This window comes from Carya illinoinensis, chromosome 15, assembly GCF_018687715.1.
Source record: "Carya illinoinensis cultivar Pawnee chromosome 15, C.illinoinensisPawnee_v1, whole genome shotgun sequence".
Taxonomy (NCBI): Eukaryota; Viridiplantae; Streptophyta; class Magnoliopsida; order Fagales; family Juglandaceae; genus Carya; species Carya illinoinensis.
The window spans coordinates 30,703,095-30,729,617 of record NC_056766.1 but is presented as its reverse complement, the minus strand read 5'-3'; the positions used below and the strand labels follow the sequence as shown (position 1 = coordinate 30,729,617).

Genomic DNA, 26,523 nt, shown 5'->3' with positions numbered 1-26,523 from the left:
GTACATATAGCGGCATCAATGCCTTTGATGTCGGCTCTTGTCCAACCAATTGTGCTTTGATGCTTCCTTAATACTTCAATCAACTGGGCTTCATCCTTCTGATTTAGCTTTGAAGAAATCACCACCGGAAAAGTGCCTTCTTCAGGACCAAGAAACATATACTTTAAATCTTGAGGGAGTGGTTTTCAGCTCCAACTGGAGAACTTCTTCCTCTGAAGATTTAAGCATGTCTAGCGGTGGTAGAGCTTCAAATTGGGGTTTCCATCTTGCTCCCGCAAATTGTACTTCAAGTGGTAAAGAAGAATCTGCAAAACAATCAAAAAAATCAAAGTCATCTTCATTGATATGATCAATTTTCTCATCAAGTAAAAATTCAGGTGTCTGAAAAATATAATCATCATCAGATAAGAGAGAAGTTGAGCAAATAAAATATGTTGGTGTCAAACTCTCCACAACATTCAAATCACTTGTGTCATCAAAATGTGCTGGCATCTTGCAAGCGTTGAAAACGTTCAACTCAAGTGCCATGTTCCCAAAGGTAAGCTTCAAAACTCCACTTCTGCAATTGATCAAAGCATTTGATGTAGCTAGAAATGGTCTTCCTAGGATGACAGGAGCTTGATAAATAGTGGAGACCAGCTACTGCATGTCAAGAACCACAAAATCCACTGGGTAGTAAAATTTGTCCACCTAGACCAACACGTCCTCTACAATACCCCTCGGTACCTTAACTGATCTGTCAGCCAGCTATAGCATGATGGAGGTCTTTTTCAGCTCACCCAATCCCAATTGCTCATATACTGAGAACGGTAGCAAGTTCACACTACTCCCCAAATCAAGTAAAGCTCTCCCAATGCGTGATTCACCAATCATAATGGAAATGTTGGGAGAGCCGGGATTTCCAAACTTCTGAGGAGTCTCACTCAATATCAATGTACTAACTTGCTCCGTTAGAAAAGCTTTCTTCTTCACATTCAGCTTCCTCTTCACTGTGCATAAGTCCTTCAAAAATTTTGCATATGAAGGCACTTGTTGTATGGCATCCAAGAGTGGAATATTGATCTTCACTTGCTTGAAAATCTCTTGAATCTCCGTGTGATACTTGTTCTTTTGGCCAGCTGCCAATCTCTGAGGATAGGGAACCATAGGTTGGTATCCCTTACTAGTCTCAACATCTGCACTCACATGCCTTTTCAGCTCTGGTCTCACTACCTCTGATTCTTTCTCGACTTCATCAGTCTCTGTTACATCTTCAGGTGTAGGACCAACTACCTGTGTGTCTATAGGCATCTCTGGTTGGGGAACTTCCTTCCCACTTCTCAAAGTAAGAACTGTCTTCGTTGTCTCAATAATATCCCCTGAGATATTATGCACTTGTTGTTGTTGCTGCCTGTATACTTGAGGATTAGGCTGAGGCTGTGTTGGAAATTTCCCTTTCTCTAGGGTGCTCAAGGTTGTGCTCATCTTATTAATAGTGCCTCGCAACTCATTTATAGCCTGAGTGTTCTGATTATTTGTGGTGGCCTGAATCTGCATGAATTGTTGAAGTGTATTGGCCATCTGAGCCATACTGTCATCTAGAGTCTTCTTTGTAGATAATGAAGGCTGAGAACTCTGTGCAGCTACATGAGACTGAAATCCAGGAGGAGCTACATAAGGATAGCTCTGAGGATTCTGATATGGCGGATACTGGTGCTGAGGAGCACCCTGATTAAATGGCTGCTGCTAAGGTGGTGGGGACCTACTAGGCTGATCATTTCTCCATGAGAAATTTGGGTGATTCCTCCACCCCGGATTATATGTGTTGGAGAAAGGCTGATTCTGTGCTCTATTAACCCAGTTAGCTGATTGCATCTGCTCAGAACCACCTTCTTGAAATACTGGCATAATCGGGCAGTCTTGGGTCTTATGGTTTGAATCAGCACATATAGAACATGCCTCTACTACTTTCACAGCCTTCACTTTTTCCATTTCCATGACCTCTAGTCTTCTAGTCAATGCAGCTATTCGGGCTTGAACATCAGTGTCTTCCTTAAGCTCATATCTGCCTCCTCCAAAAATAGCCCTCGTGCTGCTAATGGAACTCGATCAGTACGAGTGTTCCACTGTTGTTCGCTCTCAGCAAGGTAGTCAAAAAATGATAGTGCTTCATCAGGTTCCTTGCTGAAGAACTCCCCATTGCACATTGTCTGAACAAACTGCTTGCATTCTGGAGTGAGACCAATGTAAAAATAGCTCACCAACCTCCAAGATTTAAAACCATGATATGGACAAATGTTCACCAAATCTTTAAATTTTTCCCAACTGACTTGAAAGGTCTCATCAGGTCTCTGATTGAACTGGCTGATTTGCTCTTGCAAAAACTGAGTTCTCTAAAAAGGAAAAATTTTTTGTAAGAATTCACGCTGCATATCAGACCAACTAGAAATAGAATTAGGTCTCAAAGAATTAAACCAAATCTTCGCTTTATCCTTTAAAGAGAAAGGAAATAAACGAAATCTAATGAATTCATCAGTAACAGCCCTAGTGATAAAAGTAGTGCATGCCAACTCAAAATCTGTCAAGTGATGGTAAGGACTCTCAGAATCCATCCCGTGGAACTGAAGTATCACTGACATCATGCCATGCTTAATAGAGAAATTAGTTGCATTTTCAGGTAAAACAATGCATAAAGGTATAGTGATGCGAGTGGGTTGCAAATAATCCTTAAGAGTGCGTGGTGCAGGTGCAGCCATGTTTTCTGGTTCAATTTCAATTTCCTCACCTGACTCACTAATAGAAAAGATAGAAGAGCTATCTATCTCCAAACTGTGTATACTACTCTCAAAACTCAATGTGACTCTAAGCAACCTATTTGAACTGTCCCTCACCCATGACATGAAACATCAGTTTAAAGAGCATAACAAAATAACGAGTTTAAATTTAAGCTAAAATACTTTCCCCAGCAACAGCGCCAAAAACTTGACTCACTCAAAAATGAGTAGCACTAAAGCTATCCCAAGTGCAGGAGGATGTCATGTAATAATTAGGAATAAATTCCTAGATCGTCTCCTCAGGGAAAGTTACTTAAAAATCAAACTCTTTGAAAAGGGTGAAAAACTTCACAAAGAGAAAATAAAATGATGGTATGTGCAATGGATGGAAAAGGGTACTAGTCATGGACTAGATTCATGTTTTTAGATTTTGATTGTCGGATTGGAATGTAAAGGACTAATAGATTAAACTCAGAAATTAATAAAACTAAATTAAGAATTAAACTAAATTAAGAAGTAATTGACCAAACATGCACTGAAAATTGAAAAGCCCCAAAATCAATGTTTTAGGTTCATCATTGTATTCAAATCACAAATTCTCAAATTAAATCACCGTAATTGTAATCACTATTAAAATGAAAGTTTAACGAAACGATAAAAATAAATAACATGAATTAAATGAATAACAAATAAATTATTCAAACGTCTAAATCAAAATTCTCCAAAATAATTCAGAAACTCAAAACTGAAATGAAATAGAAAGTAGGGAATTGAAAAGATCAAGCCAGTTGAATGGAGATGAAGATTCAAAGCGGTGGAGGAGGCTGAGCTGCAGTGACAATTGGACCCCTCAAGGAGTTCTTCAATCTGCTGCAGTGTGAGCAAATAATCCAGTGGAAATTGTGTAGCTGCGTGAATGATTGATTGTATGAATCATCATCTCCGAATCTGAATGAAAATCCATGGAAAATAATGAATTCTAAGTGTTTTTCTACTTAAAACCGAGTTTTCCCTAGCCAAAAGTCGGCCATAAAATGTAAAAAATCATTTATATACTCTGACGGCGGAATAAACCCTGATCTGTAAAATACAATATTTGCTTGAGCGGAGTGTCGAGCGAACATTGAGCGTTCGACTCTGCCTAAGTTCGCTCGAGCGGCCTGTCGAGCAAACATCGAGCGTTCGACTCTGCCTAAGTTCGCTCAAGTGGCCTGTCGAGCGAACATCGAGCGTTCGATTCTGCCTAAGTTCGCTCGAGCGGCCTGTCGAGCGAACATCGAGCATTCGACTCTGCCTGAATTCGCTCGAGCAGCCAAATGCCTCCGCTCGAGCGATCTCTTTTCCCGCAACTCGCTCGAGCCCACTGTCGAGCGGAAGTCGAGCGTTTGATTCTGCCTGACTTCGCTCGAGCGGCCAGAAGCCGCCGCTCTAGCGATATGTACCATAAACCATATTAATCAACAGTTGATAAAATTAGAGCAGAAATTCATGCTTTTAATCAATTAAAATCACAACTTTGATTTATTCATTTTTTCATATAAAACCAATGATAAAGTAATGAAAGAATTAATATATATTGATTTCAAAAGCATTAAAAATGCAATAATTCAGCTTAATCACTTGCATGAAATTGTAAATCTAACCCATGAGATGACCCATCATCTAAGATCCCCCCCATTCAAAGAAGACTTCTCATCCTCTTCCAACATTGTGCATAGAACCCTTGAGATAGTCTTCAAGAGACCTAAAAATGGCTAAGGAAGTGCTGAAACTTCCTTTGAAATTGGCCCAGAAGGGGATGCCACCCCTACGTTGCTAAGCTTACCATCCGTGGCCGTGAGTTGCTCCAAAGAGCAAACCAAACGAACTGCAATGCACGACAGCCTTATCTGTGCCGACGAGTGGTTTCCCTTGGCTTGGGATCAATTAGTGATGTCAAAGTCCCCCAACCCCGAGGCCTTCTCAAGTCTAAGCTTCTCAAGGGAGGCCATTGGCTGCTCCTACAGCTGTTGGAGAGGTCTTCGGCCCCCATCGGCTAGTTCTGAGATGACAGCAGGTTGCCAGTGGCTTGGAAACAGTTGGTGACATCAAGCTCCTCCAACCTCGATGCCTTTGCGTGACCAAGCTGCTTATAGGAAGCCAACGGCTACTCCCTACGGATGTTAGAGTGCTTGTCAGTGACCATCGACACAATCTGTACCAACGGCGGAGTGGCCAAAGCAACCACCGGCGAGGAGTTTGGCCTGTGAGTGAGGGCTTGGCCCATAGGATGCCCATGATGATGTTTGGCCTACCAATCAATGCTAAGTGGCCTAACAGAGGGCTTAGCCCATGAGAGAGGGCTCACAACCCTTGATTGAGGGCTCCTGGCTCGTGAAAAAGGGCTCACAACCCGTGTAGGCAAAAGAGGACTCAGGGGAATCCTTAATGAGGACCCATCTGTATCCAATGGCCTTAACTATGCCAACTTTCCATCGTTCACATCAAGCAAGGCTGGAGTAGAGGTACACTACCCAATCCCATCACCATACTCAACCCCAGATCAACTTTATTCATCAAAATGGAAACTTTTTCTAAAATCCCAAAAAGTTGAGCTTTGACAACCCAAAGTATGCCTTCCACTTCCCCCACCTTTGTACATTCATCAAAGGACCCCCTATGACCATGGGACAAGGACCGTTGTTCCCATTGCCCTTCGAGGAACCATCTATGGCAGAGTTGCATTCTATTGAGGAGCCAGCCAAGACAGAGGCATAAGTGGCTAACCTGCCTAAATCCAACCCAAGGCCAAACCCCCAACCCCGACACAAGCCACCCTTAAGGTGTATCTCCACGAAACCAGCCACCTTTTTAAGGTGGTAAGCAAAATTTTCCCAGCCACGGCCCTTAGCACCTTTAGGTATTATCAAAGAACCCCTTCTTCTGCCATTGAGAAACTCCTCCAAGTGTAGATAACAACCCTTGGAATTTCTGTGATGTTGCAAGGTGAGGAACCGGTTACGCACCCTCAACTTTTTGAAAAAACCTTCACGCCGATGAGAATCAATGACTTCCACCACCATTTTCACCACCCATAAAGTCGACGCCCCATTGATGAGAAGGAATAGTGCCACACGTCTATTTCTCTCAGTGATACGGAATTTGTTATCACTTATCTTTATAGAAAATGAACATTTTCGTTTCCACCATAAAATGCCTATCTCTTTCCATCAGAAACAAAGGAGGAAAATAGAGATAAAAAGAGGGAAAAAAGAGAAGAAAAGAAAGGAGATGAAGAGGGAAAAGATTCAGAGAGCGAGAGGGAAATCAGCTTCGGCGAGAAGTGCCAGAGGAAAGGTTATGTACATTCATGTAGATGCTGTACAGAGAGAAAAAAGCAATAGTATCACAAACTATGCATGCCATTCTTTCATTTATACATCTTTGAGGATCATAAACATGCAGATATCTGAAGTATCAAAGTTTTCTTAGACTCTTTACTCATAAGGCAAGTGATTGATTAATCTCATGTGATAATAAGCATTTGCAACATTCCTTTCTTGTGATGAGTGAACGGTTTTTTCCTTAATTAGCTAATTTGCAACTAGTTTACTAGCTACATGTATTTGAATGTATGTAATGCGAAAAGTGATGTGTAAAAAGGATGATGAATCAATTGATCATCTATTTCTTCATTGTGAGGTGACTAGGGAGTTGTGGATTGGTATTCTTAGTAGAGTTGGGCTATGTTGGGTTATGCCTAAGAGGGTGGTGGAGGTTTTAGCCTACTGAAATAGATATCATAATAACTCTCAACTGAATGCGGCTTGGAGGATGATACCATTGTGCTTATTGTGGTGTGTTTGGACAGAAAGGAACGACATATGTTTTGACAACAGGGAAAGAGCAGTAGGGCATATCTAGAATTTTTTTGTGTCTTTTCTTTTCCAATAGTTTTCTGCTATTGTATTAAAGGGAGAGAGTGTTCATGAGTTTTTGTTTTCTTTTCAGCTTTTTAGAATGTAATTAGGTGTCCCATCTTGTATGCTTTTTGTATACATGGACTCCGCCTAGTTTCATTCGTCTCAATAAAGTTTATTACTTATAAAAAAAAAATATGCGAAAAGTGATTGATTAGTGTCACAAATTTTTTTTTTTTTTGGCAAATATTAATAGATTAATATAGAGTTATCATAAAGAATTACTACAAACCAGGATAAGAAAATAAGGGGAGTCCTTTCCACTATGGAAATCCAATACACATTGGGGTAATTTGATAAGGAGTATGCAACCGAAAGCATTGTATGTTGCGGCCCATATGGCCAATTGATGCGCCCATTGGTTATGATTCCGATGAATTTTATGTGCACTCCAGCTCTAGAAGGACTTGAGTAGCACTGAGATGTTTGGATTAGTGTCACAAGTTGATTGTTGGATAAAGAAACTGTTGTGTTATAGAACATTTATGCAGGTGTAGAAATAATATTTTATCTTATTCAAACATTTGTAGATGTATATCACCTATTCTTTTCTCTCACTTAAATTGGAGGAGATATTGAAGTTGCAATATGGTGTGAGATTAAATTAGTAATGGAAGCCTATTTTGTAATTCACATATTGTAATTTTATGTTTTGTAATGTAATGTATAAATATCAAATAATGAATTATGCAATGGATTGCATTGTGCATTGTATGCATTTTACATGATGAATATTGGATTTTTTTTTACATGTATTTAGTTAAAAAAAGGTAATTAGTTGTTTCTAGCTTTAGTTATTTTTGACATAAAATTTAGTTTTCCTTTTTAATCTATTTTTATTATAATGTACAGGGTTCAATGTTTTGAGATTTATTTAATTTCCTTTGTTATGTTTTCAACATTATTGTTTTCTTGAAGTTTTTTTTAATAAAATATAGGCATTTAAAAAATAAAAAATTAAGATTTTGTACAATTTGGACACTTGGATTTTTGTGTTTCAAAATTTTGGATTCTTCTAGGTATCGGTCTTGGTCATAACTTGAGTTAACTTGGACAGATGCCTAGGCCGCATTTTATCATGCCTAAACCAATGCGCTCCAATTTACAGGAAAAAGCTATCCTACTGTTCAAGTGTTACCGCTCATTTTGATCACTTTACGAACCAGGTGGATGGATGTGGTTTGTTTGTCGAAAACTCTTAGCACATTGCGGAACCCCTCATCCCTCTAGCCTCTTTCCCTCCCTCCCGACGATGCCCTCTCTCTCTCTCTCTCTCTCTCTCTCTCTCTCTCTCTCTCTCTCACCTCTCTGTCTCTAGCATAAGAGCTCACTAGATGGTAGATTGTCTATGATATATGAAAGTTGATATTTGATGCTTCATTTGCTCGCTTAAGCAAGTACTTGTATAAGTGGTGTATTTGGTTTCTCTTGTTGAATTTAAGAGGGCATTCAATGCTCTTGAACATACAATCAAATACCAAGCCTCCATGCTAGAACGCTGTCCATTTCAGCTGTGCACAATTATGGTAAAAACTTGATCCTTTATATTCTTCTGTTTGTACTCATTTGAGAATCTGTCAAAAGGGTTTATGCAACTGCTAGTCTAGTGGTTCTTGGGTTTGATGGGCCTTTTGATTTTGAAACTTGAAGAACTGGTAATTTTTATGAGAAATATTTTTTGCAGTCGGCAGATGCAATCAACGTGCAGTCGGCTGTAAAAAAAAATTAATACGGGACCTACATGAAAAAAAAAATTATTTTTATAACTTTTTATAATTTATGTAGGTCCCTTTGAATATAAAAAAAAATTTTTATAATTTTTTTTTATTCATTCCGTACAGTCGATTGCACGTCGATTGCATCTGACGACTGTACGTAGCAAATTCCAATTTTTATATTTGGATTTCACTGGCCACTACTTCATATACCATATGAGGGGTTATAGAGGGAGTTGAGAGGGAGGCGGGGAGGCACGTGGGGTGAAGGGTTTCAAAAGGTATCTAGGGTTTTCGATGTTGAGTTTTTGTATTTTTTTTAATAAATTAATGCTGCCATATGGCTTAAGCCAGATCAAAGGGGCAAAACGAGTGATAATGCTCAGCCGGCCGAGTAGCTTTATGTTCCATTTGTTATATAGTTAAAGATAAAATGATATGAGATGTGTTATTGAAAATTAAATAAAATATTATTATAATATAATTTTTTTAATATTAATTTTATTTTAAAATTAAAAAAATTAAATTATTTATTATATTTTATATAAATATTTAAAAAAATTATAATAATAAGATAAAATAATTTAAGATTAAGTAAAAAAAAGAGACCTTAACCGATCATATCACATGTACGCAGCCAGCGAGACCAGCACAGCCAACAGTACTACAGTACTATTCCACTGACAGAGTTCACTTCCTCACCACTCTGTTTAGTTTACCTTCGTCTCTCTTCTCAGGTCGCAACAATTTGCCATTTGCCATAGGGGATCCTCGGAGTTCCCGCCTTCACTTTCTGTCTACTATTTCAGCTTAGCCAATTCACGGTAATGGATTTAAAAGGTTCCCCTGCTCTCGATGGGTATCGAATGCCTGCTGAGTGGGAAACCCATTCACAGTGTTGGATGGGCTGGCCGGTAAGTACATCTGGTTTCAATTCACCGGTTGCATATCACATAATAGTGTTTTGGTCAGAGTTATGGGTCGTGTTTTTCTCTGTTTGAGAAATGGGTTCTGTGCCTGGTTCATGTTGCATGGGAAACCCAATTAACTTAATTGGATTTTTGGTTATTTGTATGAATCCGTGATGTATCTGGGCTTTTCCTATCTTATGCGTATCCATGTTAATAGTAAAGCAGATGTATCTCATAGTGATACCTCAAGAACTTCTATGCTTAATTTGGATGTGCAGTATGTTATGGATTTGAGGCTATTGTAATTCCTTTCATATGTTCGCTGATTTCTATTTTATTTTATCTATTAATTATCGTCTAGTATTGTATATGGATTTTGTGAGATTTGATATAGGGCATGTCTTCTGTGGATATGTATGAATTGTGTATTAACTTGGCATACATTTATATATAGACTACGTGCAAGGGATGCCATTTTCCGAGCCATTGATTCTTCTGGGAAACTAGTTAGGCCTTCTTTTTGGTGTGAAAAGGGATTTCTGGAGGCCAAAAATGCTTCTTCCTGCAGTCCAAGAAGCATTTCTGTCTACATTTTAAGACACCAAGTGACCGGGATTTGCTTTTGTACGATAAAAGGAGAAAAGAAGCCAAAAGCGCTTTCTTTTCTTTCCTTAAAGAAGCTAAAATTTACTAGTGAAACCATTTGCCAAGTGGATTAGAATAAACCTTCCACAAACGATGTATCAAAGCCAGGTACCAGCTTGTGCCAAAGCAAGGCCCGTTGGACCAAATGACACACGGCCCTATTCCCCAAATGGGAAAAAAAGCCAGGTACCAGCTCCATTTACAAGCTGAAATGACCTCCACACCTTATAAAGCCATGTTCACGAACAGATTGAACACCATTTCTGCTTGTCCACTGCGCTACAGAAATACAATTCTTAGTCACATTTTTTGATAGGTAAATAAACCTCATTATCAATATGGGACTGAATCCATGACCTCAGCCTGCATTCCTTATGGTTTGGAGGGTGAATACACTATATGGTCCAAGATCATCAGCCTCGAATGCCTTTTGACCTCCCATGCCAACACCTTTTGAACAGGTCTACTTGCAATGGCACTACGCAGAAACCCACACCTTTAGCAAATGAGTCTTAGAGCTGTGCTTTGTAACTTCACCATCATTCATCACCAAGAATAAATTCCCAAAGGTCAAAGTGATATAGAAATCTCAGAGTGCTTAATTACACCCCCCGTCCTCCCTTTCTAATTTGATTTTTTGCAAACAAAATTAGAAAGTTATTATACTCTCACTACTCTTCTACCCCAAAAAATCTTGTTAGCAATAATTTCTGGATGTTACAGTTTTGCTACATGTGCTGTTTGGTTGCACCATATGCAGTCTTGGCATATTGTCAATCCTGATCTTCCTTCTCACACTGCTCTCAGCACTTCACTATGTATCTATCTAAGCTTTTTTTGAGTCCTGGTTCCATGCACAAAATTGTAGATCATCTCTGATTCAACCTATCGCTTAGTCTGTTATGACAATCAGGCTTTGTTCGTGTTACAGGAACGCCCAGATAACTGGAGAGATAATGCATTGCATGCCCAACGTGTGTATGCCAAGGTAGCATCTGCAATCTCAATGTTTGAGCCTGTGACTGTCTGTGCAAGTGCTGCTCAGGTTGGTTAAACATATTGGAGATGTTGATTTGTCTCACAACTTGCTTTTGCTTTTGTTCTTAACTAAGTTTGAGATTTTTGTTTCTTACATGCTCAGTGGGTCAATGCACGGAATCAGCTACCAGAAAACATAAGAGTGGTTGAGATGAGCATGAATGACTCTTGGTTTCGTGATACTGGACCAACTGTGAGCTCTCCCTTTCTACTCATTTTGGTATTTGGAATAGTAATATCTTCAGTTTGCTATTTAAATTGACAATGACAGTTGTGTTTTTGCTTTTGTCTTTTTTCTTTGTAATAGTTCGTTGTAAGCAAGAGCACATCAAGTTCTGTTATCTCACAGCAGAATGTGGCTGGCATTGATTGGAATTTTAACAGCTGGGGTGGTAAACTTTTGAATAGTCATCTCATGTCTTCAGTGAATATACTACTGATATTAAAAATAAGTTCAAGATATTGCAAGAATTCTCATCTTTTACAGGCATGATAATCTTGACATTTTAATGTTCTGTTGTATTCATAGAAAACTTTTTTTTTTTTTGGGTAATGGTTTATTAAATACTGTATACAACAACAGAGTCTAAAACTATTGAGTTGAACCTATGTTCTTTCCTGTTCATTTCCTTGTACTCTCTTATCATAAATGTTGTCCTTTTCTTAAAGCAAAATGATGATCAATATCGTCTGCCATAATTGAATAAAAGGGCTGATCAACAGCTGTAGTTTGAGGAACCAAATCAAGAATCAAATGTGAGATAATGAAGCTTGTTCATTATATCTGCTGCAGTAATCTTTGAAAATAGTGCAAGGGTGCATCATTGGTTGCATAAAAGAAATTACTGCCCTTTTTCTTTGTCGTTTTAGATACATCTTGTTGGTTGGTGCCTTCTATAACCGCGACTACTCTAAATTTCTAGGTTTTAGTGATGGTTGCTACCAAGACTGGAGTCTTGACCTCCTTGTTGCGAGAAAGGTTAGTGTAGTTTGATAGATTGTAGCATTGCTTTTATTTTTTTTCATAATATCTACCTTTATTTTTTTTCCAAGGACAATTCTTCTGCATAATTGCTAATATTTTTTTGTTAGATTTTGGAGAATGAGAGGCTTCCTAGATTTCCACACTCAATTGTTCTTGAAGGTGGTAGCATCCATGTTGATGGAGAAGGTAACAATTCATATACTCTCCAGTTAAAAAAAAAAGAAAAAGAAAAGAAAAGAAAAGAAAGAGTAAAGAGGAGAAGAATAAATTATGTACTGGTAGTTTAGCGACTTGAGAGTATTTCTCTTGCTGCTTTTGAGCAAATATAAAATAAAAGGCTTTAAAAGAAATAATGCCTGATGTCCATGTAGACAATAGTTGAGCAATTGCTGCCTCTTTGTTCTGATATGCAATGAAAGAGTACAACACATACTATATGAGCGCATGGCATTATATGTGGATATATATGTTATTTATTTTCATAATGAGGAGTAATGGATATTGAACTTCTAGAAAACGATTAAAGGCAATGTCTTCCTAATGTAATGTACAAGCACACTGGTATAGCCTTATGGGATATTCTAAGCCATGCATCTGGTTCACTTTTGCTGCATATATTTAATTAGATTTCTATCTATTAGATGTAAATATGATTCACACTCAATTAATAGAGTTACATATTTCGTATGCAGTAACAATTTTCTTTTGCTGAATGATCTCCTACTCTTTCTTCTCATTCATAAATAGCAAAAAATAGATTACATAGATAGGAAATTTGAAATTTGAATTCCTATCTTAAAGGGATTCAAATCTTGGATAAGATATGTTTCTTATACTTATCTACCCAATCTAAATATTCAAATTACAAATCCTATAAATCCTATACAGCTGTACAAATCTGTCTATACCCGAAATACATAGATAAACATAGGAATTAATTTATATAAATATAATCCACTAATACTCCCCCTCAAATTGATATCTACTAGCATCAATTTGCTAACTAGGAATTGATGCTTCTGTCTAGTCATCGCCTTTGTGAATATATCAGCTACTTGACAATTCGTAGAGATATGAGGAAGAATAATAGACTTAGCCTCATAGGCTTGACGAATATAGTGACAATCCACTTCAATATGTTTGGTATGTTTGTGAAATATTGGATTGGCAGCAATTTGAATGGCACTAGTGTTGTCACCATGAAGAGGAGTTGGCTTGTCTTGCGAAAAACCAATCTCTTGAAGAATGCCCTGCAACCACATCACCTCAGAGCAAGCTGCTAACATAGCTCTATATTCAGCTTCAGTAGAGGATTTAGAAACACACTCTTGCTTCTTGCATTTCTAGGAGATGAGTGAATCTCCAAGAAAGATGCACCAACCAGTTGTAGAATGCCTAGAATTTGGGCAACCAGCCCAATCCGCATCACTATAAGCCATAAGTTGTAGAGAACTGCCAGCAGGAAAAAATAACCCACGGTTAGGAGTCCCAATCAAATATCTGATAATAAGACTAACAGCCACTAAATGCAAGTGCCGAGGTGTGTCCATAAATTTACTCACAATATTGACAGCATATGAGATATTCGGACGTGTGATAGTGAGGTAGATTAGACTCCCAACAAGCTTCCTATATAATGTAGGATTGGAAATCAAATCACCCTCATCCTTCCGATACTTCACATTGACATCCATAGGAGTATCAAATATAGTCGTCTCCCCCAACCCAGCCAACTGAACAAGGTCCTGGGTGTATTTATGTTGATTAATAAGTAACCCATGTGGCTGATTATGAACTTCCAGCCCCAAGAAATAAGTCAACAATCATAAATCTTTCATATGAAAAACCTTATGAAGATACATCTGAACCCTCTGAATAAATTCAATATCGGATCCAGTAATAATGATATTGTCCACATAGACCAATAGGAAAACAAAACTAGAATCACTCTTATGAAGGAACAAAGAAGCATCATACTCACTCTGAGTGAATTGAAACTCAAGTAAGGTATTGCGGAACTTCTCAAACCAAGCTCTGTGAGCTTGTTTTAGACCATACAATGACCTTTTCACCTTACTAACATCATTAGCTAAGGAAAGTGGCATACCACAAGGAAGTTTCATGTAAATGTCCTTTTTTAAATCACCATAAAGGAAAACATTCTTCACATCCATCTGATGCAATTGCCAAGACTGAGAAGCACCAATGGCAAGAAGGAGACGAACAGTCGTCATCTTAGCAACAGGAGCAAACATCTCGTCATAATCAATCCCATATTCTTGTCTATTTCCCAAAGCTACCAATCGAGTTTTATGTCTCTCAAGGGACCCATCTGATCTAAGTTTCATAGAATACACCCACTTACTACCAATAGGTGTCACAGAGGAAGGACAAGACACAATGTCCCAAGTGTCATTGGCTGCTAGTGCATCCATTTCTACTTGCATGGCATTCCTCCAACACTCATGTTCCATAGCCTACTTATAAGAGGAAGGAATAGCAATAGAAGAAAGTGTAGTAGTCATAGAAGAATGAGAGGAAAAACCATACCAATAGAATGAGAGGATTATAAGATGTGTCAAGGGATTGATCAGGACCCACGGGTAGATGCTCAGAAGGGGCAGAAAGAGCAGTCAGATTTGCTGGATGAGATGATTTACGCCTTGTGTAAACACAACCAGGTTTAAATCGAGAGGAAGCTGGTGTAGAAGTTGTATCCTCATATGAAAAATTTGGCAAAACGCATAAACTAGGAGGAATAGGGTCTAGATGAGTACGAAAAAATTTTTGTTTGTCAAAGAACACCACATTGCGAGAAACTCGAATGCGTTTAGCCTGAGGATCATAACAAACAAAACCCTTATGAAAAGAATTATACCTAAAAAAGCACATTTGACTGATTGAGCGGAAAGTTTGTCTTTCGTGAGATGAAAGATGCACAAAACAAATACAACCAAATGAGTCCAATTGAAAATAGTCTGGAGAGTGCCCAAATAGCAAAGAATAGGGAGAAACATTGTCTAATACCGGAGTAAGTAATCTATTAATTAAATACACAGCAGTAGACAAAATTTCACACTAAAAACGAGAGGGCACACCTGAATCAATTAGGAGAACCCCAGAACATATCAAGAAGATGATTCTTTCTTTCAGCTACTCCATTTTGTTGTGGAGTATATGGATAAGAACGTTGAGAAATAATTCCTTGATCTTGAAGGAACATTTGAAACTCAGTAGATATTATTCTCCTCCTGAATTGGAGTGAAGAACCTTAGGAGAGGCAGAAAATTGATTAGTGAGATAAGCCAAGAAGCGCTTTAATACTTGAAATACTTCATTCTCAGTGTGAAGAAAGTAAATCCATGTAAAACGAGTATAATCATCAATAAATGTCACAAAATATTTATAACGATCATGAGATTTGATCAGGGCAATACCCCATACATCACTATGAATAACATCAAAGGCACGAGTGGCATGAGATCCTTTTGAAGGAAAAGGCAAAAATTTACTTTTAGCTATCTTATATGTATCACAATCAAAATTTAATTGATCAAGAGAATCTCTTTATTGCCAATTAAACTGGAAGATAACAACTTATGAAGTATCTAAGAATTGGGCTGGCCCAACTGCCTATTTGAATCCTTCACACTCAAAGTACCAACATTACAAGAAAACGAAGATAAAGACTTTGACTCAACAGATTTTGAATCTAAACATAAAGGAAACAGCCGACCCTCTTTAGGACCCCTTGCGATTATGTAACGTACGAACCTAGAATTTAGGTTAATTCAGTTAGAATTATTTAGTTATGTTCTGATTATATTTATTGCTTTTATTAATTACTTATTTATTTATCTTCAGATGCTTATAATTATCTATTTGTTAAATAAGATAATGAACCAGATTAATTAGTTTTTTTAGGGTGGTTTCCTTTTATCTTGTATTCTCTGTTATTATCGGATAGGTTTAAAATTTTTTGAAAAGATTCTAAGATCAAAACCAAATCAGATCTAGCTAATCCCCTGAAAACTCTAGCTAATCTCCTGAAAACTCTAGCTAATCTCCTGAAAACTCACGTAAAACCCTTTCCCTCACCTTTATAAAATCTCACCAGACCCTCAGAATAATGTTTCAGAAATTTTAGTTGACAAAGAGGGAAAAGAAAAGGATAGCACTCGTGCAGCCCCTTCTTTTCTTTTACCCAGCCACCTCATCAGAGCACCTTGAGATTTGCACAGACACTGCTAGTCAACCACTTCGTTGAACACCCCACTATCTGGTAAGCCACTGCAGTCTGCCACCTTTTTCTCTCTCTCTTGTCACACATTACCTTTCCTTAGCAAGCCTTAGATCCCATCGCTGGCCTGCTTTCTCCAGCAAATGATTATTTGCTTTGTTCATATCCTCTTATTTCTTTTACTTTACTGAAAAGCACATGCAAGTTTTGGTTATTACACAAATGCCCTTCAACCCACTGCACCTAACCTTTCCGTAAACTGCCTCATAAAGGAACTTTTGGTGAAGTTACCTCTTTACCCTCTAGTAACTAGGCAGACTTTATATTTTAAACCTGATCATATACGTGGGCTATTTTTCCTTGTGGGCTGGGCTTGAGGTTTATTAGACATGTTTCATTAGTATGGACTTTTGTTTTAAATTGGGCTTGATTCTAGTATATTTCAGAAACTTGTTTTAATTGATAAGTGAGTTGATTTCTTGTGGGCTTGATTATTTTATTGGGCTGGTTGTATTTACAGAAACTGTTCTAGTAACCTTAATGTTTTCTGTAATTGGGGCTGGGCTGAAACTTAAATCAGACCAAAGTTTCACTTAAATAAATATATTAGTCTTAGACTCATTCTTTTATACAATATATTGAAGGGCTTTTAAGCATACTTTAAAGAATTCTTTTATATTGTTTCAGCTTGTTATCTTAGCTAATATTTCAATTGACCTTTAACTAAGTTTTATAAAATTATTAAGATTATCATATAAGCTTTGGAATAATATTATTTTAGGTAATCTTTTTATATTTGAATATTCATTATATTATCTTTATGGTAAGATTTTAAATAATTAGATTGCTACGACATGTTTTCTAGAAAGATTAGTAACGTCTAGTGCCTCGTATAGGTCACGATCTACGACGTGAGTTTTCGGAAGCAACGCTAAGAGGTAAATAATATGATCATATAAATGTATGTGTAATGTAAATATTATAATTGGGTATGGTAATATGATATGGTTTTGATGGTTATCTACGTTGAGCTAAGAGCCAAGTCAAGGTTAGATCGCTTTCATGAACTTCTATGAATTATGATGATTTACATGAAAGTAAGCCTATATATGTGTTATGCTTTTATGGATTGTTGATTGATGGATTGAATGTTACTAAAATCACATGGAAGCCATGATATGATCATATAATAATTTAAGATAGGTATTCTATGAATTAAAATAGCCAGATCATGCATGCTTCATTCATGTAGTGCTTAGACCATGTATGCCATGTATTGTTCATGCAATAACTTAAGTCAAGCATGCCATGTAATAAATAGCCAGATCATGTATGTCATATTCATGCAGTTTTGAGATCATGCATGCCATGAAATGTCATAAAATGATTAAATCATGTTAGGCCATGTCATGCTATGCTATACCATGTATAAGAATATATCATGTTATGCCATGCCATGTACAAGAATATGCCATGCTAGAAAAGTCTATGAAGTCCAAAAAAATTATCATGCATTAAGAAAGATAATCATTTTAGGGTAGCACGGACCCAAGCGTGTTTACCATAGTCATGCTAAGACGGTACCACGGACTCAAGCGTGGTTACCACAAGTTAAGTGAAACACGAACTCAAGCGTGTTTCACTCCATGTCATGCAAGTTAAGTGAAACACGGACCCAAGTATGTTTCACTCCATGTCAAGCAAGATAAGTGAAACACGGACCCAAGCGTGTTTCACTCCACGTCAAGCAAGATAAGTGAAACACGGACTCAAGCGTGTTTCACTTCATGTTATGCAAGTTAAGTGAAACACGGACTCAAGCGTGTTTCACTACATGACAAGTTATGTGGTGCCATGGACTCAAGCGTGGTTCAACATGAAATAAGTACAATTCAAGATAAACAAGTTACTCATGCATTCACGCTTCATGTTGCCATGATTATGAATGTTTCCGTTCATGTAATCCATGAATGTTATATGAAAGTTATGATAAGGCTTTAAAATCAATTTTATGCTAAGCTAGATAGTATTTTACAGTATGATGTATTATTTACTGAGTATTCGACTCATTTTTGTTGTTTGTCTTTTTGTTTTCTTCTATGTTGATTGCCACAGATGGTGATTATGATGATGCAGAGCTGGATGGCCAAGAGTAGATTTAGTATAAGTACTTAGAGATGAATAAGTGTCTTTTACACAAGGATTAAGTTTCTTTTATGTCATTTCAATAACTAGTCTTGTTTAAGACTAGCTCATGTTTTGCTTTATTCAATTTTAAGTTTCAAGACTATTTATATCCTTTCAATTAAGTTTCTTTCAATAAATGAGGTCTTTCAGAGTAATGAGTCTCTTTACCGGGCATTTTATCATGTTTGTTAGTAACGTCTCTATCCTACGGGAACGGGGTGTTACAGATTATCTTCCCAGTCACCTGATACTGTACAAGACAACCAGAAGAAGTGAATGACACTCTACAATTGCTGTCAACTAATTGGCCAATAGAAATCAGATTGGTATTTAATGAAGGAGACACCAAAACATTTTTCAAGGAAGGAAAAATATCACCTATGACAGTGATAGGTAGGGCACTACTGTCTGCCGTGTGAATTTTAAGTGGACCAGCATATTATGAGACATTAACAAGTGAGTGAGAGGCACTTGTCATATGGGTGGTGGCACCGGAATCAAAATACCAAGGTTTAGAGGCAGATTTAGTTTTACCTGAAATACCAAAAGCTGAAAGAGCTAAGATGATCATTCATTGTACCATTTTTGGTGTAATAGAGGTGGTATTTTGAGAAGTGGAAGCTAGAACATGAGAGGAAGTGGCCAAGGTAGAACTGGCAGCACTAGTAGCTGAATAGGCAGTTTCTTGGCAATGTGGAGGACATATCCGGCAATCCTTGATGATATGTCCTTGCTTCTTGCAATAGTTGCAAGTTTTCTTGGAGCAGTTTGCAGCGATATGCCCATAACCTTTGCAACTATAGCATTGAGTAGTGCTCAAATTCCTCCCTTTGGTTTTTCCTTGAGCTGCATATGCCACAGAAGCTGGAGTAGCTTGTTCCATGGTTGTTTAAGTCATCAATCTTTGCTCCTCTCGAAATATCTCTCCCAAACACATATCAAGCGGAGGTACAGGATCTCGATTCATCAGATTATCACAAATAAATTCAAATTTAGGCCTTAGTTTCATAAGAAACTATGCCCGCATACTTGCTTCATGAACAGCTCGAATATTGGCCAAACTTGTTGCTGGAATTGATGTGTATACAATATCTGTATACTCAGCCCACAAGTTACAAAAACCATAATAAAACTCCTCCACATAGAGAGCTCCTTGAGAGAAATTCGACATCTCTAGTTCGAGTTGAAATCTCCTAGCTGCATTATTCTGAGTATACAGCCGCTTGAGATGATTCCACATATCACGAACATCCTTGAATGAGCGTAAATTCAAGATAATATGGAGATCAACAAATCCAAGACATGACTCGGGCATCCTTGCTTTCCCAAGAAGCCTGCTGATCTTTGTCCTCTGGTGCCACACTACTCCCATTAATATGACCCCAAAGTTCCTTCCCTTTCACCAAAAGATGAAACTGAAAAGACCACTCAGCATAATTCTTTCCATTGAATCAAACCAGAAGAGAATCTTAATTTCAAAAGACATGATAGACAAGAAACCCTAGCCACAACCCTTGAGACTAGAGAAAAAAATAGCCACAACTCTGGAAACAGAAAAACCGTAGCAAAAAAAGAAAAAAAGAAATCTTAGGATCAGAAAAACCTAGGATTCTGAACCTTGCTGTGATACCATAACAATTTTCTTTTGCTGAATGATCTCCTCCTCTTTCTTCTCATTCATAAATAGCAAAAAATAGATTACATATATAGGAAATTCGAAATCCGACTTCCTATCTTAAAGGGATTCAAATCTTGGATAAGATATGTTTCCCATACTTATCTACCCAATCTAAATATTCAAATTACAAATCCTATAAATCCTATACAGCTGTACAAATTTGTCTATACCCGAAATACATAGATAAACATAGGAATTAATTAGATAAACATAGGAATTAATTTAAATAAATATAATCCACTAATATGCAGCTCCATTCCGAATTTAAGACTATCTACCCAGGTTTAGAAGTTTGCATACCATAGTCATTTTGGGCAAGTGGCTCATTACATGTAAGTTATTTTGAAAATACTATAAAACTAATTCTTAAGGACATTCACCAATTTGCGCATATTTACTCCATGTTGGAACTTACGGGACTGCCACCAGTTCTATTAAAGAAATCTGTAGTTTAATTGCATACATCACTATCTTTTACTCAGTATTTACTTACGTGAAAGTAGTTTAACTTTAAAAGTACTTTTACCCGGATCTTTTTTTTTTAATAAGTAAAAATATTTTATATATATCAAAAGGAGTAACCAAGTACACTGAACGTATACAAGAAAACACCTAACCCATAATAAAGTGCCCCTAATGACCCAACAAAGCCCGAGAAAAACAATTCAAAATACACTAATCCCAAAACTACCCAAAATTACACTGAACCTCAACCCCTTGTTTCTCGTATAACTAATACCCAAGCCAAACCCCAGTCCCTTGTGTTTCCCATCTTCACATTGCCCTCCCTTTAGATTTCCCTCTAATTGAGCTACCTTCCTTAGTGTCGTAGTTAATTGCCCAAGAAAGACGTTGTAACTCCTTGTTTTTCTTGAAACTTTTGGTTTCAAGTGCCTGGCTTGCCTCGATCGTAGTGATTAGTTCATTGAAATGGTATTCACATCCTCCATGTGAAATCTCCACAAAAGGCAGAATCTCGTTAACTGTAGATAGAATCCAATCCGCTATTGGAGGAAAAGAGACCAGGGGAGCAACATTATCCTCAGACACATTAACCAATTGCATTCCCAATTCTGGACTTTCTTCCATGCAAGGCACCAACGACAAGTCCCGTACCTCCTCATCAACTCCATTGTTTCTTTCCATCCCCATTAGAGCTTCTGGGGTGACAGCAAGTCCCTTCACCTCAGGCGACCCTAAACGTGCAACTTCAGTAGATCCTACATCTCCTTTACCATTTTCGGGCAAGGTAACGGTTTATCCTGTGTTACCTGAGGCGAATGACATTCCATTACTACATGCTTCCTTTTAACCGGATCTTCCTCATTGTATTTTGAGATGATTGCATGCTTATCCATTTGAATATTCTATAATGAGCAAGCATTATAAGGGAGGCTCATATCCTCTGTAACTGAGGGACATTTGCCGTGTGGTTGAAAGATGCGCTTCACTTCAGTCCACTAAATGCATCAAGGTTTCCATATCTCTTCAAGTTTTGCTAGAAGAAAGCAGAAGTTTTATAAACAGTTAAGCCAGAGATTGTTTGGAAAGCAGAATATATAAACAAAACCTAACTCACAAAATATACAATTTTACTTTTACTGGGATGATTTTCCTTATCTTAATATTGTTCAAGGGCTCACATATTATATTTCCTACATTTTCCTTTGTCAAACTTCTCCTCACAGAAAGTGTTACTAAAGGTTACACCCGTAGTCAATATATCAAGGATTGAATCACCATGCACTTCACATGGAAAAAATTCAGAACCCGAGCTTTTCTCCATTCTTCTGTTACTGAAACTTTCAACGCATCACCATATAGTTTGCTTCCTGCCCATTGAATTGACTTGTTTTGCATTTATTCAGGATTTGTTTTCTGCCTTCAGGGACTTGCCTTACCACAGAGGAGTGCCTTCTGAATAAAAACAGGAACCCGCATTTAAATAAGGAGCAAATAGAGAATGAACTTAAGGCTTATCTTGGAGTCAGGAAGGTTATTTGGTTGCCTCATGGATTATATGGTATGTGATACTACAATGATGCTTTGCTTAATCCTATGGCTTATATTTCTTTACTGAGAAACTCTTTGCTCTTGATAGTTGTTCTCTTTATGAAGATCTACATGCCTTTCTCTCTTATTATCATATACACAAGATTGCATAGAATGTTATTCCTTTGTCATATTGTCTGACCTTGCCATTCTTTTAGGATTTATTGCTTTCTTAAACTTTAGTAAACTCTGGGGAGGATATAGGGTACATCCTCTGTCTATTTGTTCTTGTGGAAATTTTTGATGGTGTGATGGTGGTGGGCTTGATGGGGGTAGTGATGAGGTTTGATGTGCCTTGATACTTTTAAATGGAGGGGCTCCATTTACAACATGTATGCAGGTGGAGGAAAGATGATTTGTGCTCTCCATACCCTCCAGGAATTCAACACTCCTCCCACTAATTAAAACAACAAAATCCCCTGGTTTGTGGAAATTTTCTTTCCTAACGTTCAAATCCCTCCATTTTCCTCATTCAAGCACCTTCTTGCAATATGTATTTATTTACATACAATATTTAAACAGATGGACATCACTTGGTCACCTTCTCAACTTTTCCTTAAAGCATATTTTGGATGATGCTTTACAGGTGATGATGATACCAATGGTCACATCGATAATATGTGCTGTTTCGTGAAGCCCGGCGTGGTTCTGTTATCCTGGACTGATGATGAAAATGATCCTCAGTATGAACGATCTGTTGAAGCCTTTTCTGTTCTTTCTGGTGCTACTGATGCCAATGGTAGGAAACTACAAATAATTAAACTCCATGTTCCCGGGCCACTTTATATGACAGATGAAGAGGCGGCTGGAGTAATTCAGGTAGTGTTTTATAGGTCCAGCATTGGCCTTTCTTGGCTCTGTCTTAACACTTGTCAATCTACAATCTAAGGGTAAGAAATGTCCCTACTGCAGTTCTTTCGTTCAGTAATTAAAGGATAGAAATGAACATGATACACTAACAGCACTAGTGTGTTAGTTTTCGGAACCTTGAAAGTTTGTGGTTCATTTTTTATTTTTTTCAATGAATAATGCTTGCATTTCCTCTCTCTCTCTCTCTCTCTCTCTCTCTCTCTCTCTCTCTCTCTCTCTCTCTCTCTCTCTCTCTCTCTCTTCCTTTTTTTTTGTTGTCTTTTTTCAAGATAAAAGATCTATATTTTTTTATTATTTATAAATATGATTACCGTTACAAAATAGAAGCTAAATAAATTTTTAAAAATCTTTTAGATTTTAAGATGGCCAAAAGGTTAACTATTTGAATCATCTTCTTTGCTCTCATAGATCTTTTGTCCAAATCAACAGGGCTTGTTACTTACCTTCTAAATATGAGGTGATTCTTTCCTTTGCCTTTGCATTGTCTTTGGACATATAGCATCTTCTCCCTAAATGATGGTTTAGGGTGAGGGCATGGGTTCAAATAACCTATGGCCGAGTGGGTCGCATTGTAGTGTTTTTCTGTAAAAATGGCACACAAGATGATAAAAGATGGTATCCCGCCGTTATCTTCCAAAGGGTTTTGTTTTTTTAGGTACTCAAGAAGATTTATTCATTAGGAAAAGGGCATGGCCCAAGTGTTTTCTCACAAACTATAATAAAGGCCGCTGTCATCGGTTGGCAGTGTGCAGCATTGTCATACACACTCTTCTGCCGTATGCTAGTCAGAAACAGGAATTTTCTGATAGCATACCTAGGAACATATTCCCTAGCACAAAACTGTGGTAGCGTATGCCATTAATATTTTCTAATAAGCCCCACTGCCCTGAATATAGCTATATATCAATCCCAAATTTAGGCCATTTGAGCTATGAATAACTTGTGAATTACTCCTACACACATGCATTAATCAAGCAAAATAAATTACCGGAACATATTCCACTGCTGCTTTGAATCTGGAGAACTGATGCCTTCTTTCTTGTGGCCATGCCATTGTGGATCTTCTTATTAGGCGTCTTCAAGATGCCTGACAGAATTAAACTTATTTCAGAATGCCTCGTACTCTCTCTGTGCTCTTTTCTTCTTCTTTTTTTTCCTTTTTGAGAACAATATTTACGTTTTTCAATTGAATAGTAGTCACTTGAATGCATAGAACCTCTTTTTATTTTTATTTTTTATTATTATTATTTTTCCCTAATCTTCATTGTTTTTGCAACAGGACGGTGAGGCTAAACCAAGACTTCCAGGTACAAGACTTGCCGCCTCATATGTGAACTTTTACATTGCCAATGGAGCAATAATCTTGCCACAGTTCGGCGACCCAAAGTGGGATGAAGAAGCTGCTCGTGTCATATCTGAAGCCTTTCCAGATTATGAAGTAAGAAAACACTCTTCAGTTTACATGTACAATCTTCATTTCAAAAGTTGTGGAGAGTCCACATGCATCAGCCAACATATTTTATTTTATCTACCTAATAAAAAATCATTTTGTTTTTATCAAACATCATACTTTTCATCACTTCCATGGCTAATATCCAAGTAGTGACATATTACTAAATATGGTATGGCCTAGTTTTTGTTGGATCAGTACTGCCCTGTAACTTTGTAGTCCTGAACAAACCCTTTTAATGATGTTTGGCTGTCTCAGGTGGTAAGAATCGAAGGAGCAAGAGAGATTGTTTTAGGGGGTGGAAACATACATTGTATTACTCAACAACAACCTGCCATTATCCCGCATGGAACAGTGAAAGACGACTGATTCCTTATGAACATGGGCACAGATGTATTAGTGCTCATATTGAGATTAGCTGAACAATTAACTTGCACGGTTTTATTTATCACATCCCTTTGATTTCTGGTTTTCTAGATAGTTTAAGGTTGTATGTTGTTGTAGATGGTGCAGAGGAAAATGGGTGTAGACAGTGCCTCCAGAGGTTTACCGTTGAGGTTGTATGTTGTTTTAGATGGTGCTATGAATCGTACCACTCAGGCAGATATGTAAGAAATTGACATGCCAAAATGTTGAATGGAAGTAATAATAAATCGCCTGCAAGGCTGCAATCTTATAGATTGTGTTACGGTTCAAAGGAAAGTCTTATAGTCATATCTATCTAAATTTATCTGTATCTATAACCTATATATTTTTTCGAAAAATTTTGTTCTCAAATTGGTGTGTAGAGTACATTGTTTATATTACTGAAATGGTAAGATTTTGTTTGTAAGATTTAAAATTTATTTTTTAAATCAAATTATGTCATGTGAATAATTTGACATATTCCCATATACCACAAGTTGTATTATAATTAAATGAGAAATAATGAGTTTATAAAATTCAGTTAAGCTTATAAAATGAAATATAATAAATCTAATGAAATTCATTTTTTTATATAAAAATATAATTATTAAATGTAAAATAATATATATAATCAAGTTGCTAAAACATTTTAGTATTTTATACATCTATAAAATATTTAACATGAAATTTTAAAAAGATCATATATTATTTTAATTAAATATATTGTATCATTACTTTCTAAATATTTAAATAAAAATAAAGGAAACATTATCTCAAGCCAATGACACAAAATTAAATATAAATTGTAAATTATCAAATACAAATATTTGTAAACAATGGAATTTTAAAACTATATTTATATTAGTAAAAATTATTAACATTAAAATAATATTAAAAAATTATTTCTTACTTTATAATTTATATATTATTTTAATTAAATATATTATATCATTATCGAACATCCAATTTGGAGTAATTATTATTTATTTATAAATCAACTCAAATCATCTGAGATCATTTTAACATCCAAACGTTGCGAGTAATTATAGTTACAAAATTAAAGTGTACAATTGTTATGCAAATCTTTTGAGCAGGTTATATTTAAAAATATAAAATTTTATGTTATGGTCTTTTTTTAAAAAAAAAAAATGTGCGAAACCTAATAATTCTACTTATTATTTATTTTCTTATCATTTTTTCATTATTTCATGACACGGTTTTAGATAATTAGAAATTATCTATTCGTCATATGTTTTTTTATTATTTTTTTATTATATTATAATGTGATATTAAATGATAGATTGAGATGATAATAATTCTACCATGTTATGATGTAGAATATGATATTATGCAAAAAAAATAATAAAATAACTACTCATTTACAAAGATCAGAAAATAGATATGGATCTAACAAAACTCAATGGGTGCATTAAGGTCTAATCTGCATTTATTCTCCTTTTATATGGATGTGTCACTATCGACGGAACTTCCCCACCGATGGATATTAATATATTATCAACTAATTATTTCGATTAAGATGAACTATTATGACAAGTTGAACTTGATTCGACTTAAAAAGGATTTTCGAGGTTTTTACGACGAAAGGTGGATTTATAACGACATGAAGCGCGGAAA

The 26,523-nt window shown here is 36.7% G+C and overlaps 1 protein-coding gene across 3 annotated transcripts; it reads left to right on the top strand.

Moving 5' to 3' along the window:
* Positions 1-9,045: 9,045 nt before the first annotated feature.
* Positions 9,046-25,180, top strand: LOC122295934 (agmatine deiminase). Of its 3 annotated transcripts, XM_043105211.1 has the most exons (11): positions 9,051-9,341; positions 10,915-11,028; positions 11,125-11,214; positions 11,329-11,413; positions 11,945-12,000; positions 12,114-12,192; positions 17,143-17,184; positions 22,000-22,134; positions 22,750-22,982; positions 24,313-24,471; positions 24,742-25,180. In XM_043105211.1, the coding sequence occupies exons 1-11, from the start codon at positions 9,255-9,257 to the stop codon at positions 24,850-24,852; spliced, it is 1,191 nt and encodes a 396-aa protein (XP_042961145.1). In that variant the 5' UTR covers positions 9,051-9,254; the 3' UTR covers positions 24,853-25,180. The 3 variants fall into 3 exon arrangements, with proteins under 3 accessions (XP_042961147.1, XP_042961145.1, XP_042961146.1); XM_043105213.1 differs by lacking the exon at positions 24,742-25,180 and having other exon boundaries at positions 9,046-9,341; positions 22,750-23,053; positions 24,313-24,452; XM_043105212.1 differs by lacking the exon at positions 17,143-17,184 and having other exon boundaries at positions 9,053-9,341.
* The last annotated feature ends 1,343 nt before the right edge of the window (positions 25,181-26,523 follow it).